This window comes from Drosophila miranda, chromosome 3 (genome assembly GCF_003369915.1).
Source record: "Drosophila miranda strain MSH22 chromosome 3, D.miranda_PacBio2.1, whole genome shotgun sequence".
Lineage (NCBI taxonomy): Eukaryota > Metazoa > Arthropoda > Insecta > Diptera > Drosophilidae > Drosophila > Drosophila miranda.
Window position 1 is genome coordinate 19658144 of NC_046676.1, and position 15473 is coordinate 19673616.

The 15473-nt window shown below is 47.2% G+C and overlaps 1 protein-coding gene across 2 annotated transcripts; it reads right to left on the reverse strand.

The window, feature by feature from the left end:
• Positions 1–1671: 1671 nt before the first annotated feature.
• On the reverse strand, positions 1672–15055 carry LOC108160090. Of its 2 annotated transcripts, none has more exons than XM_017293867.2 (14): positions 15008–15055; positions 14558–14917; positions 14397–14479; positions 14165–14311; positions 14007–14099; positions 13743–13945; positions 13511–13676; positions 13278–13440; positions 13151–13208; positions 13003–13086; positions 12794–12926; positions 5589–5688; positions 4625–5300; positions 1672–3781 (listed from the first exon to the last, which is right to left on the reverse strand). In XM_017293867.2, the coding sequence occupies exons 2-14, from the start codon at positions 14690–14692 to the stop codon at positions 2910–2912; spliced, it is 2913 nt and encodes a 970-aa protein (XP_017149356.1). In that variant the 5' UTR covers positions 14693–14917; positions 15008–15055; the 3' UTR covers positions 1672–2909. The 2 variants fall into 2 exon arrangements, with proteins under 2 accessions (XP_017149356.1, XP_033247022.1); XM_033391131.1 differs by having other exon boundaries at positions 14558–14914; positions 15008–15025.
• Positions 15056–15473: the final 418 nt, after the last annotated feature.

Consider the following 15473-nt stretch of genomic DNA (forward strand, 5'->3'; position numbering starts at 1 on the left):
GTGGCTAGCCTTTTAACACACTTTCATAAGCACATCCTAACCCCCGGGGGGCGGCAGGCGGCAGGCGGTGCGTGTGTGATTTGCATTAATGAGATGCAAATGATTTGTTTATTTCCTTTTGCCGTCAGTGCTGTCAGCGCCCCTTTGTGGGGCATCTTTATTGAAAAGTTCTCGGTCCTCGACTGCGGAATGAATGAAATGAGCAAATAATAAGAAAATATTGATAGAGATGTTAATCAAAGAAAGACGCTCATGCGGCTCATATGTATAGGCAGTATAGGGCGAGTACTTGCGACACAATAAATATGTATGTATGATTCGCTCTATACCCTAACGTCTTTCTATAGCCATCTCCGGATGGGGTCTGGCCCCGCCTTCATCCTGCTACTCCTGCTGTCCGGCTGTCAGGGCTGTCTGGGCTGTCTGGGCGGACACGCCTCCACTCCGTCATCGTCAGCTCCATTCCGTCTGAAGTCGCTCGGAGGGAGCACACACACGTCACAGCACGACCCCGCTGTTTATTATTGTAAGATACTTGGCTTCACATCAGCGAACTGGAAGAAATGCGCAGTGACAGCACAACTTGAGGCAGGAGGATGAACAGGAACAGAAGGAGCCGTAGCTGGAGCTCGAGCAGGAGCTGGCACAGGAGCACTCGGTGCTCTGACAATTTGCATTGTTCTATTTACATATTTTTGCGTCAAACTTTCGGCGGATACGTACTATGTACATGCCCACACCCCTAACCAATACCCATCGACGATGATGCCTTGGCATCCATAAAATCTATATGTGTATATCCATCCATAGAAGTATCTATCGGGCCGGAATATGCAGATCAAGACGGGAGTCTCGTCTCACTGCTGATGGAGCATAATTTGTTTATGTTTCATTTAAATTAAATTGCCATCCTTCGGCCATTAACATTTATGCAAATCACTATCCATTTTCAGCTGGATTGCGCCCGAGCCATGTTCAAGGAAAAATCAGGGACAAACAACCATTTGAGGAGGCAGATGGAGGAGGGCAAGGCCAACACAGCAGTCTACTTTCGTACCAAATTGCTTAGGGGGCCAATCTCACAGATCTAACAGATAGTTCACGAAAGAACGGAGGGGATTCTAAGGGCCCGCTGCAGCAGATGAGATGTCATACTGATCGAAAGGATACCAGACGGCTGTACCTCACCGCTTGGACAACCTGCTTCGATACGTCAGCACAATGTCAGGCCTATGGTTTCCTGGTTTCAGGGACTAGCAGGACCTTTCACTTTTGAAAGAGAGAGATTTCATCGCTCGAAAGTTACGAAAACAAGCCATTTCAGATCTCAAGACCCAGGCGAACAGAATTGGCAGAAAGCCAGTCCACAGCCCGCTGTAAATATCAGTTAACAAATTTTAAATCATTAAAAGATGGATTTAATTTATCCCTTGAATTTAACCTATCAAACAATATTGTTCCGCCTTGTAATCGGGAGAATGTTCCGGATCGTTTGTGCTCAGATTGACATCAAGTACGGAATTTATAATCCGATCCAGGAGGGCCACGAGAGAATATTCCCGGTCGGTTGGAATGCAGCTAGAAATTTCAACCAAATAGAATTCGCAAGATCTTTAAGAAAAGTTATTGGCTGCCATCGGTTCACTCCCTCGTCTCCCGAATAAAGTATTATAGAGTTTTGTTTCGTATATTTTTACACATTAAGAAATAACATTTTTAGCAATAGCAAATAGTCGTAGTCTACTAGTGTAAGTTTAGTATTAATAGTTAAGAATTATACTCGTAAACCGCCTTCGGGCATCGTCACTGCTCAATTGCTTATTGAATAGTCCTAGAAATCTCCGTCACAATCACACTCTCATTGCACATCAGGCAAATTCAAATCCATACTCGTATATACTCGTAAATGGGCATCTGTTGCCAGAAATCCACTCGAACTTAAGAAGAAATGGGTTAAAAGAGTAACAATTACAAAGAAAATCGCAATTATTTGACTCAATTGTGATCCAATAAAGAGTATTGAGTTTTGAATTCAATCAAACTTTCAAGCCTTTTTTTATTCATGAATATTCACAGTGTGGTTGCTGTAGGTGCCCGGCTCAAATATTGTAAAAAAAAAAAAAAAAAAATATTTTTCAAATGACAATTCTTGGCATTTAATGAAATTCAGGCAAAAAGGTGCTCAAAACAAGCATCAGGGGCCGGAATCCGTCCGTCCCTCCGTCTGTTGGGGCATGCGGTGCGGCCTAGCGGGACCCTGGGATCCCTAGATTCGCTGGGAGGTTGGGAGCGAAAAATTAATTAAAAATTGCCCGCGAATTTTTCTCAATAAAGCAGCCGGCAGAAGGTTGGCGAAAGTGAAGATTACAAAGCGACTAGCTTGCGTGTGTGTTTGTGTGTGTGTGTGTGTGTAGGTGCTTGTGTATACATGCGTACGTGTAAAAATGTATTTGTGGGTTCGGAAACCCTTTATATTGGCCTAATTAAAAAGCAAACAACTTTCCCAACATCCCTTCTGCCTCCTTCCCCTCTCCCTAACTAACATAACACAGTTCGTCTGCAGTCGCTGCAGTCCACGCAGCTTTCAACCTTTGAGTTCTGTCTAGTTCACACACGCTCTCGCACCGACCTCTCAGGCAACCAATCAGCATTCAGCCACCCACCCACTCCCACTCACGCACACGCTTAAGCACTCACACACAGATACATAATGGGCAGGGGCGGGTGGGCAGTGAGTCGTGGCTGATCTCCAGACATAAGTACACCAGACAAATTATCTAAAAATTTACTAGTTCTTTTATGTATAACATCTTGTTATGCGGTTAGTTATGTCAGAGGAAGGGGAAGATAAGGGGCAGAGGTGGTGCTTGACTGTGGGATGGCCCAGGGCCTGGCCATTAATGCGTTGCTTATTCTGATGTTGCGGCTGATGTTGCTGCTGTTGTCACTTGGTTTGATATATGTGGTGGAGTTTTCATTAGCTGCTGATGCTCCTTCTTCTTCTGCTGCTCCTGTTGCTCCTCTCTTTGTGCCTTGTGGCCTGGGCCAGCATTGAGTTGGCAATTTGCTGTTGATGTTGGCCTGTCGTCTTCTATAAAATCAACTGTTTGCCTGTCATCCATCATTGGCCAGGCTGCTGTTGCTCCTGCTGCTCCTGCTGCTCCTCTAGCCCCATCGTCTGTAGATTGTTTTGACGTGGCAGCTGCTGATGTTGTTGCTACTTCAGCTCCTGTCGCGGCCTCGTCCGGCTTGTTATTCTCCTGCTGGTCATTCATAATGGCATAAGCTTCCAGTGGACAGCTTTGCTTTTCACCTGATGCCGCTGCTGTCAGTCCCCCCTCTGCTTTCAGAAACTCTGGCAAATTATTTTCTAATTGCTTTGCCTTTGGCTGGGACTGGGACTGGGATTGGGATACCGATTGGACATGGATGTGGGTTTCTATCCCGGTCTCGGTCCCGGTTCCTGTTCGGGTCGTTAGCTGCTGATTTGGTTGTTGAGTGGCAGCCACTCCCACTACTGGCTTTGCAGTAGTTTTATCCGACACATATATAATATCCGCCGCAACGGAATTTGGATTTTCCAGCATCTTGGATACGCCTGGCTTTTGTCCGCCCTTTCCAGTTTCAGCTTCATCCTGTTCCTGTGGCGCCTCCATTTTCGATTCCCCCTCCTGCTGCTGCTCCTGCTTGTCGTTGCCTTGGACTGCCTTGGCTTCCGATGGGGCTGCTGCATCATTTATGCCTCTTGACGGCTCCTTGCGTCCCTGATTTGCTTCGACATCTGGAATATGCAAGGAATTCGAGGGCAAATTGAAAATAAAACAGGAAATGACAAGCGAAACATTTACAGCGAATACTTTTCGAGGATTGAGAAATAATTTCATGCATATTACGATTATTGTACACAGTCGGACAGATATTCGTGCAGAGAGCAGAAGGATCCGCTGGGGCGGACAAACAAACGGACGGACAGAGCAGCTTTGCTGCTGGCCATGTCCGAATAAGGCGATATTAACTGTGCTTCATGTTTGAGCAGTGCTCTCTGCTGCTCGTGCTCCGCCCCAAGGAGGATGCCGCCTCGATGGCATTTATCGCCGTATCTGTTATTGGGTTATTGCGTTATTTGTACATCCTGTTGCGCTGCTGCGGGCACACACACACCCACACATGGCGGAGCGTAAAAAACGGACAGTACAGGATTTTTTCCCGTTTGTCGGGGTGAAGCTCAAATTTGAATTTATCTTCCACACGATTTCACACACAGCCGGAAACGGCTTCATGGCAACGGACACAGTTCGCAGCACCCAAGCCCCCCCCCCAACAAAAAAAACCCCAGACAGAAAGAACTATTCGAAGATGGGATATTCTTTCTATATAAAAGCGTTCAAAAAGGTGTGGACCATTTCTCATCCGGCCAGGAAAAGCTTTAATTTGCCAACAAAACTGTGCTGGGTACCCTTTCATTTTGAATCGCTTTTTTCTGCAAAAAGGGGGATTATGTCCTTTGAAAGGGTATTCAAGTGCGAGCCCCAAAAGTTAAGAGTTTAAGCCTCGAAGATGGAAAGTCAATGAAGTGTGTCGACCACACTCAATTAAGGCCGGGAAGACTATCGCCAACGCTCACCTGCGGCTGTGGATGTTGTATCGGCCGCAATGGAGGTTGTTGCTGCTGGTGCTGTTCTTGCTCCGGCTCCTGCTCCTGGAGTACTGCTGTTGGGTGTCTCTCCTGCCTGTCCACCGTCCGCTTCAGCGGCTGCTGCTGCCCTCTGGCTTGCGGCGGCGGCAGCGGCCACGGCCATGGCTGCCACCTGATTGCGCAATTCGGGTATGTCAGCCATATTAACGCGCTGCAAGAGGACATGCATCATACGGCCATTGCCGCCGTGGCCGAGAAACACTCGCCGCACGGTGGGAAACTGGTCGCGACGCTGCAATAACTGCCCCACCAAGGGCAGTCGCCTTAAATTGGCCAGGGCAACGGCCACGGCAGCCGTACCGTTGTTGGCACCCGCCCCCGCTGGCGGCCTCTGGGGCTCGTCGGGTCTCGGCTGCTGCAGCTGACGTTGCTGACGCTGAGCCCCCAGTTGGCTGAACAGACGATTCATAATGTGGATAACACGATGGAAGGCCGCCTGCTGCTCCACGGGTACAGGCACGACTCTGGCTGCTGCCGCTCCTCGTGCTGCTGCTCCTCCGGCAGCGGCCCCCGGGTTCAACTGGTTGCGTGTGACGATGAAGACCTGATGCTGTGCCATGATGGCAGGCAGCTCATACCGGTGGAAGAAGAACACCATCGAGTGCTGCAAGAGAAAGAGAGACAGATTTAATGTTTGCTCTGACGAAAGCGGTTATGCGCTGGCGAGATGGAGTCATGGATTCATCCTTTCATTCAGTCGTCAACGTACGACTGTCGTCAGTCTCTCCTCCTGGCACGTGAGCTGGCTCCGGTCTACACGTGAGTCGGCAAGGGGAAACAATACCACAATGGGTAATTTGTCATGCACTTGACAGGCGCAAACATTCACTCCCCTGGAGCAGGCGTTGCATAACGCATTCATTATGCGTCATACCCGCAGGTAGCTACCCACCTGAATGAAGAGGTACGAGGAGAGCAGGGCCAGGGTCCTGTACTGTCCACTGAAGCGGTAGTGATACGCATAGAATGCAAAATGGTACAGATAGAAGAACCTGAAAAGGAATTAAACAAAACATAAACGTAATAGTATTCGAGGTAGGATTCAATTTAGATACTGTTTGCTGCATCCAAAGGATGGTTTGTGGAATCTTAAATCAATACAATTTGTACCCTCTAAATATATACTTTCTTGAATTCCGGTTCATAAAAGTTTCAGCATCTGCTGCCACTTGGAGTAAGTGTAAAATTTTTTGTATTTGCCCCGCCAAAATGGTGTCACAACGTGTCAGCCATTTAGCGCCGCCGAACAACAATCCAAGAAGATAGTACACACACCGCAGACTACTCGTATATCCATTTTAAAGCTGATAAAATGCAAACCCTCATCAACCTTCAGCGGTTGGAACGGGTCTGATGGGTCGGATGGGTTGATGGGGGTGTCGGGGGTGTTGGGTGAAAGCGACAATGATGATTATCATTCGATAATATTGTATTTAGCTGACAGAAATAAAAAGCGAAAACATATTGGTTTCTGTTTTTCTATTTTTCTAGTTTCCCCCGCCCCAACCCCCCTCTCTCGGTGTGGGTTTTCCGCTGCCGTTTCTTCGAGGGCTCCTTTCTGTTGCTGTGCCGAAAATAAGCCATGAAGAAATGGGTCAGGCGTGTGGCAGAGAGGGGGGTTCTGGGAGTATGACATAAGAGTGTAACAAGCAACAGTCGCTGAAGCGGACAAATATCCAGGACGGCCGACTGTCAGGACAACAGCGGAAGCAAGAATGGCCACAGGAAGGAAGGAAGGAAGGAAGGAAGGAAGGAATAGCGGAAGGAAGGGCGGAGTGAGGGTAGGAAAACACTCAAGAGGATTTAATAATATAAATAATTGCTGGCGCTGTTAGTTGAATTGTTGTTCGCCAAAGACAACAAATAAAAAACACAATGGATGGCCATAGCAACAAAAACAGCTACATCCCACAGAGGCAGTAATAATGACAACGAAAGCGGACGACTCCGATCCACCCCCTCCCCACCGCATTGATAAGCAATGTCCAAGCAAACGACAGGACAGACGGACGGATAGAGCCCTGACAACAGGACCTTTGGCGCTGCCAGCGTGGCCAGCGGAATTCAACTTTAATTTATTTTTACAACGACTCTCGAAGACGGTGGCTGGGGGGCATGGGGGGCATGGAGGGTATGGAGGGCATATGGGCATGGCCATGATTGAGTTATGTTATTGAATTTAATTTGAGTTGATTGTGTGCACACACACTGATACACTGATACACTGATACACTGACACACCACAAGCCCCGCACTAATGCCAAATACCCACACAAAAACCAGCAGAAACCATCAATATCCACGAGCGACAAATGAAGACACACGACTCTTAGCCTTTCGAGGGCACTGCGCAAGCCGGGGAGCATTGAGGAGCATTATGGACACAGCCACATTTACATCCACAGCTAAGGCAAGCGAAGAGCTTCCCAGCAATTTCCTCAATTTCCCACCGAACATACACACCCATACAGCCGGCACACACACACACACACATACACACATAAGCAGGAAGGGGCTGCAGGCGGAAGAGCGAGTAGCAGACACGTAGACAACACTTATCGCTTGTTCGTTTCCGTTTCATTCGCTTTCCTAATGTACCGTAGCGTTGACAAGAAGGCAACGCCTTGCCTAGCCCATTGCCCCTTGCCCCTTACCCCTTACCCCTTGCCATCACCCTTCCAACTCTTCTTGTTACTCTTATCTTTCCTGTCCCACTCCCACTTACCCATAGAGTGCAGAGCCACAGTGGAGCAAAAGGGAAAAACGGCATGTATTCTTGCAGATGAAATGCGATCCCCAATACCGATTGGTAAGATTTCCAAACTTGATTCTATCTTTTTCGAAGATAACCGATATTAAATAGCCTGTACCTAAGATTTAATCAGTTTGAGGCCACTTTGAACCACTGTACTAGGACGTGTCGGGACGGATGTGCGCCACGCAAATACTGTCGGCATTCATATCCTTCGACCCGAGCGGAAATGGATTGGGGTAGGAGTGGGGACAACTGTTGCATGTGTCTAGTTAAATAAGCACCACAGCTCCGGCACCGGCAGCGGTACTGACACTTGCCCCCCACCCCAGCAATTGTGAAGTGTGGCTCTTGCTGTTGCTGTTGCTGGTGCTTGGTGCTGCTGCTGCCCCTGACGATGATCCGATCTGCGTCATAAGTGTTTATTTGTTGCAAGCAAACAGCAGACGGGATAAAGCTGTGGGGCAACCTGCACCTGCACGCGATACGTGATAGTTAAAGTGTTCAATGAGCTTGTAAGGACCCCCTCTATTTCTCTTGCTCCTCTATAATGCTTTTAATGGCATTTACATATTGGATTGCATATCGGGATATACGTATGCATGGATCTGTGGGATGCGTGGGAATGCTCTGTGCTGTGTTCGCTTAATCCCAGCGATTGAAAGAATTCAAGTGAAAAGAATGAAGGCTGCATTTAGCCCACCTCCATGCAGCTCAATGAAAATAGATTCCCCTGCAAAGGAACTCGATAAGTTTACGCTTTGAATGTTGTTGCAACTGTTGCTAGTCGGAGACCTAATTAATAGTGCTCGCATTTTCCTGAGAACTCTATTTAGAGACCTCAACAATTCTGAGAAACATCTCGTCTAGTTGGTTGGCACTATATCATGGGACTTCTTGGAATTATTTTTCATACAAATTAGAATAAAAAGGGAATTACAATGTAGAACTACATGCTGTCCAGGTTTTTGGATGCAAATGTACCCTTATTCGTTGCTTTTTTATAGGAAATCAGCTGAAAATATTGCACGAATTAATTAAAATATCGCAGAAAACTGAAGTATTTGATGACAGGACCAGCAAAGCAAACATCATAGGTTATATTGCTTCGTGGCCCATTTCTTAAATTCCATGGCCTCGTGCTGTTAAATGCGTGAAAACGACCCATTTTCGTTCATAAATTGTAATAGAAATGGCGCATATGCAAACAGTGGCAGGCAGCTGATAGCAGGGCCTGTGGATGGATGAGCGTGTATAAAGACACGTTGCGCATACGCCATGTTAGCAAACGAATAAAACAGAGCCAGAAGGAGGTACTGAAACTGAAACAGAAACAAACAAACAAAACACGGAGTAGGTACATATATTTGTATACACATAAGCGATTCGCCTCGTTATGGAACACTCATCAACTGCACCTTTGAACAACAACCACTCGAACACCCACCCACACACTCCCCAGCCAGAGAGGGGAGGTGAGGCGAAGAGAAGGAGGAGCTTCCCCCTTTTTGGGGCTACATCTGCCGATGCGGAGGGTCGGAGGGTCGGCACGGCGGTTGGACAAAAGTTATGGCAGAAAAACAAACTTGACGCAATTATACTTTGCGTAACATGATCTCAATCAACACCAAAACGGGCAGAGCAGCGCTTAGCCCCCGACCAGAACCCCTTCACCATGGCTGCCAATGCCGTTGACGTCGAGGCCAATACCGCCGACACCGTGGCCACCTTTGAGAGCAAGACCCAGGACCCAGGACCCAGAACCCAGGACCAGGACCAGGACAGTAACAATAGCCAGGAATAGCAGCTCCGCAGAGCATTACATATATATGTATGTACATATATATCGAATATATATGCGTGTAGAGGTGTGCCCCTGTGAGAGTGTTTGTTAGCGTAACAAGCGTGTAAACAACAGGACGGCAGCCGTAAGAGGAGAAGGCGCGCAGGAGCTACTCGAAACGCGCTACTGTGACCGCCTCAAACTCTTCCTCCATCAGTCAGCCACCCAGTGGCAGTCAATGCCGCCCCTTTGACTTGCCTGCCGACAACAGTTGCTCTTTGATGCCGCAGTGCCGGCAGTGTCTTGGTCCTGCTCCTTGCCCTACCTTTTACTGTTACTGCTCCTGCTTTCAGCTTCCCAGCTTCCTACTTCAGCCTCAGCTTTTTGACGCGACAAACAATCTGCGCAAGACTCAATTCGGATTCATAGCCAGCAGCAAAGGGCAGGGCAAAGGCACAAGCAAGACCGGGGGACATTCGTGGAATCAGTGGGAGTCAGGTGTTCCATTTGGCTGGGAGTCAGGTGTTTTCTTTTAGCTTTTCCTATGCGTTTGCAGCTCATTTAATACGTGTCGTCTGCCCCGTGCCTGGCAACCAGATTTAAGCACAAAAGAAGCATTACGCGCCGCAAGAAGCCGCAGGCCAACAGTAAAAGGAGAAAAATTGACAGAAAGGGGTTGGCAGGGGCTTATTAAACGTACGTACATACATATATATAAGTATATATACAGTACGAGTGTATATACTCGTAAGTAAATCTGTATTTATTTGGGGGGAGCATTCACTCCGGCTCTCGCTCGTTAAACGGCGATTAAGCAGAGCCCCCAACGGCCTCTCCTTTGATGACTTTAAAGTCTCTTAAAAGTCAATTAGAGCGAATAGAGCGGCGCCGGCTATTGGCAGGGGGAGGTGTGGTGTCACAGAAGGGTGAGAGGCAGAAGTTTCGGGCGAGCTCAAGTTCAGGAGGTACGCACTCTGGATGTGGATGGTTCGGAAAGTGTAAGTTGGCCACTTGACAGTTTTAAGCTGCCATCTGCCATCTGCCATTTGCCGTCTGCCATCGGGCTTCTGCAATGGCCCGCCGTTTGCCATTTACCATTTACCATTTACCATTTTCCATTTGAAATTTGCACTCTGCAATTCACATTGATTGCAACTCTTAGCAAAGTTTAAGTACACAAATTAGTCTATGCAATGAAATTAATACCGGCTGGGGGTTGGGGGTTGGGGTAGGTAGGTTGGTGTTCTGGGAGGTCTGCGAGGACAAAGTGATACTCGTGGCTAAAAAGCAGAAAAACGCCGCAAGCTTGTTTGTCTTTTATGCCAACTTCAATGCAAGCCGGCTCGACTCGACTCGACTGGGATCACAGACCAACTTTACCACAAAAACAGGCGGGCAAATACGGAAGGAAGCAGAGCAGAGAAGGTCGAAGGTAGAAGAAGGAGCAGAGGGAGCAGAGGGAGCAGCAGCACGGCCAGGAGCTACTGGCAGGAAGTCAGGAAGGAAGCACCAGAACAAGCAATCCCCGGCCCTGTAACCCATAACCGCAGGTCCAACAACAGTCGAGGCAGCCCCAGAAGTAGCAGCAGCAGCTGGAAAAAGCAGTCACGGAGACCCCTTCAACTGCTCCGGGCAGTCAATAACAGCAAAATTAAACCGTACCAGAACATACATATGTATATAAGAGTACACGCACACGCACACGCACTCCCATGCCCCGCCCCCACACATTTGTATGTCTACCCATCGTTGGGTACCGTCCATATGTTTCGACTTTTCACGAAATTAATTTTACTTAAAGCACATGACCCCCAAGGGGCTGTAGAAGCAGTCCCAGTCGTCTGATATTGAATACTGTTTGCCATTTGAATTGCATAGAAAGGATTTCGGATTTCACAGACTGCAATTGGATATTTCTGCATACGAAAGTTTTGCTCTCTCTGGAAAAGTTTGACAATCTCCGGCAGCAAATGATGAGTTATGGGGGAGCTACAGGCCAAGATGATGGCACGCAAAACAGATACTTTCTTATGGCCAGCAGCAATCGGAGATTAGCATGAAAACTGCAAGCATATCGGAGAAACACTCCAGAAACAGTCAGCAATGTCTGCAGTCCCTATAACTTTTCAGTTACCAATATGAATTATTTATTCGTAGTCTAGTTTCTCTCGTAATTGATTATTTTGTTCGGCCATTTGCCTGTGCCTGTGCCTGTACCTGTCTCTGTCCTTGTCCCTGCCCCTGGCAATGGCAGTCAAAGCTCAACAAAAATAAGCCGAGAGCGCGGCAATGAATCTTTAATGAATATAAATACGACAAGTGGTCGCTGAGGACCCCCGGCTAGCCGCTTCTTGTACATGGCCAAACACTGATAGCCTTTTAATTTAGCGCAAATTACGCAAAATCAACACCAGAAGGCGGCAGGGTGACCACTGATTGAGGAGGGGGCTTGCATGCGCATGAATTCATAATCAAGAGGAGCTTGAGAGCATCATAAAAAGGGAATTTTCAAGTGTCTTTTTGAATTATTGATGGGTCCTCCCGTCTGTCCCGGAGTCGTCGCTCAGCGCATCGTGGAAATTGATGCCAGCCCTGCGTCCAAGCGTCCATAAGTTGCCGAAAAAAAGGAAGCATTTTCTGGACGCGGCCGGTCTCAATTATGCAAAGTGCGCGTAATAAACCGCAAAGTAGCCTGCCTCCTCCCGGGGCTAGGAGGAGGGACTGGATGGGGTTGTCCGCTGCTGACGTGCGTGGTCATTAATGTTGATCGAACCCGGGGAAATGTGGAGTTCTAAATTTCTACCACTTTTTTTCGTACCACTTACTCGTGCGGCCCCCTTTGTTATGAAGAAGCGAGTTTATTTAAATGTTTGCTAATGGCGAGGTTCGCCTGGGTATGCATGCTACCCAGTACTATATGGAACTATATGGAGAGCACGGAGTACACCCGTGTTGCGGCACGAGTGGAGGCGATTGGTGCTTGGGTTACGCTTGTTGACTTAAGTGATGAAAATTCTCTGTTTGCTGGTGTCTACTATGTGTGTGTGTGTGTGTGTCTCGGTCGGTTGAGGGATCCAATCCTCATTTACGGCAGGGGTGGGTACTGGTCGATTTGTTCTGGCCCCGGGGGAGGCTTGCGCAAGCCAAGTTAATTTTCAAATAACAACCGAGACGAAAGTAGATGGACAGCACGGGACGGGACAGAGCAGGACAGGGCACGACAGGGAAAGGAGTGTAAAGAAGGCAAATATGCGAACCAAATGAAATGAACTGTTAAGTGCTGATGATGACGGTTGTGGAGCTGGAGGTGGGGGATGGAAATGGCCGAGATGATGCTGGGTTGTAGCTATTATCTATGGCCGGACAACAGCAGAAGAGGAGCAGAAAAACCAGCAGCAGCAGCCTCATGGAATACTGCTCAAAAGGATTGCCATTGCAGACTTAATGTAATTGAATTTGTCATTTACCCAAGGCACACGGGCAATTGCACAAGAGAGCAGACAAGCAAAGCAAAGATTCAGTGGTGAACAGAGGACAGGGAGGTTGCTTAATCAGTACTCACCTGAGCCAATGGCGCTTGGTGATGCTGGTGTGACAGCATATGGCGTCGTATTGATCCGCTATCCACACAATCAGTATGATGTAAAAGGCCGTTGTAGTGTCATTAAAGAACTCCGACATGATGGCCTCCATTCCTGCAACGAACAGTACAGTACACACATCACGATAAATCTCAAATCACATTAGCATCACATTTTCGTATAGCCACACCTACGAGCGCCAGGATAACGGTCAGCAGCGGAGCAATGGGAAACCTAGCAGAGACATTGTACTCCAGCATTTGCAGCAGATCCACTAAGAAGAGGAAACGTAATGTCTTTAGCATCAAGGACTGGCATTTTCTTACGAGAATAATTACCTATAAAGACAAAGATCTGATGATGCGAGTACCGAAGAAGCATGGAAACGGAGAACGTCTAAAGAGAAGAATACAAAAGTTAGTCAGAGAGTCTAGCCAATACTCTGTAATACTCTCGTCTGCTTACAAACAACAACATCACAGAAAAGGCAGCCGGATAGCTGCTCCAGGCAGCCCACCACATGGACACAAAACGATAGTGCTCGCCCGTGATCACATTACGCAAATAGCCCTTGTTCTCCTCCTTTTCTGCTATGGTGCGCACCGACGCCATCAGTAGGTCATCGTAGCTGCAAAAGAATGGGGAAACCATTTAGAAAATGCCTTCCAAAAAAGATCTATAGATTGTTTAGGGCTTACCCTAGCAGACGCTTGAGCAGGTAACGTGTTAATTTATCACCGAAACACTCGTTCGTATTGGGATCTAATTGCACTGTAAGCACAGGTATTTGCAGCCGCTTGCGGGTGGCCGATGAGAGGCGCAGGTGTCCATATTCCAGCGAATACTCGACAATGTATTGCTCATCTACGGTGGAAAATGCAACTCATGCTGAGATTTAAAAAAAAGATAATCCAATTTCTGATTGCTCACCATCATCATCTTCGTTTTTTAGCTGTATTGCATTGGGGTGATCGTAGGTGTCCAGTATGTTGATGGCATCGAAGTAGTAGTACAGGGTCTCGTTGCTGTAGGCAACGGTTGGGCGAACAGGCAAGCCCAGCTTGCGCAGGATCGCCTCATAGCGTTTTAGTCTATTGTAGTTATCCAGAGTCTGAGGGCCCACGTCATAGTAACTGCAACAGAGAGCGTTTGTTCACACACAACTGATTTACGTAACTTTTCGGATGCTCTTACTATGAATCTTTTAGGGAACGCACAACCTGCTGGTCTTGCTTGATACTCTGCCAAATGGCTCGTTTTTCCGCCAGGTGGGGAATAATCTCCACTCTGCAATTAAGTCAAAAGTTAGCACAGCAGAAAGAGATGCAGGCTAGCGTGCGCTAAGGACTTGCCTGATGACACCTTCTCGCGGCCAGTTCTGCACCTCCTGCAGACAGGTGCAGGGATTCTTGATGAAAGCATTGTGCACATAGACGAGGGTGAAAAAGAACACCAGTGCTTTGGCCAGAAGCAAGAACTCGATGGTTAGCTGAACCTTCCTGAAAAACAACATGGGAATCAGCATAGATAAACACACATAGGTGCACCTACGCCGATAACCAGATAAGGGGCAATGACTCTTACCTTGGCACCAACTCCGCATAGGCGGCCGCCGCCCGAAAGTAGATCGCATGGAATAGCCTATCCCGCATGTTCATCATATTGTTCTGGAATTTAAACAGCGAAAGTTCACAGATAAGCGATTTTTTTTCTTAAAGCACTTCGTATGCATGTTTAAAAAGTACCTGTCCAGCGCCGCCCCCTAGGCCGCGATTACGCGCGTTGGCGTTCCCATTTCCATTCGGGTTCCCGTTGATGTTATTGATTTCATTGGCAACGGCGATTGGATCGGCTGCGTTCTCGGGCAGCACCGCGGCCATGACTCCTCAGGGTCTGATCTTGCGAGAGGGGTCGACTGTTAAGAGTAACTTCCGTGTCTTGTCCGGGCCGTGGCTTCCGCAATCTCTGATTTGGGGTCGAAAATAACTCCGCTGTGTTGTTGCTGTTCTTGGTCGTGTTGTTGTGTTTTCTGCTTGGCTTAATTTTTTTTCTGTGGTGTGTGCCTCATCGTTTGCGACATCGTAACTGCTCTAGCAATCCCCCTGCTGTCACATTGAATAGAGCGAACAACAACAAATTAAAGCTTGTGGGTGCTTTTTAACTTAATAATTTATAATTTACAGAAAAACACCTACCATTATTATTGTGATATTGTGATCAGTGTGACCCAGACCTTCAGAAATATACCAAAATATACCGTAAATATACTGACGAATTCAAGTTATATTTTACATATAACTCGTTTTTTATCTTCCGTCGAATATTTCCAGCTAAATCGAACATTTAGCTCAACCCACATAATTTTAGGCCATTAATGAATCAATTTTCTACTTGACTGGCCTATTCTAAATACCTGCTTGACTTCTATATACCGTTGAAAATTAATTTTAATAGATATATGAAATTGACAAACTATACCATTATATACCGATATACCGTAAATATACCGTCGCGACGGTTAAATTTTGACCTCAAAAAATATCGAAAATTATTAAAAATACCCGAAACGGTCACTTGATGCAATGAAATACTAAAATCTGAAATCGATAAAAGGTTTTTCTCAGCTGATTTTACCACACTTTAAACAGGTGAAAAATCCAA

Excerpts from the sequence above, each read along its gene's own strand:
- LOC108160090 (XM_017293867.2), bottom strand. The coding sequence starts at position 14,692 with ATGGCCGCGGTGCTGCCCGAGAACGCAGCCGATCCAATCGCCGTTGCC. Across the intron at positions 14,480-14,557 it reads TAGGGGGCGGCGCTGGACAG|AACAATATGATGAACATGCG; the intron begins GTACTTTTTAAA and ends TTTAAATTCCAG. Across the intron at positions 13,087-13,150 it reads TCAGATCTTTGTCTTTATAG|TGGATCTGCTGCAAATGCTG; the intron begins GTAATTATTCTC and ends TCCTCTTCTTAG.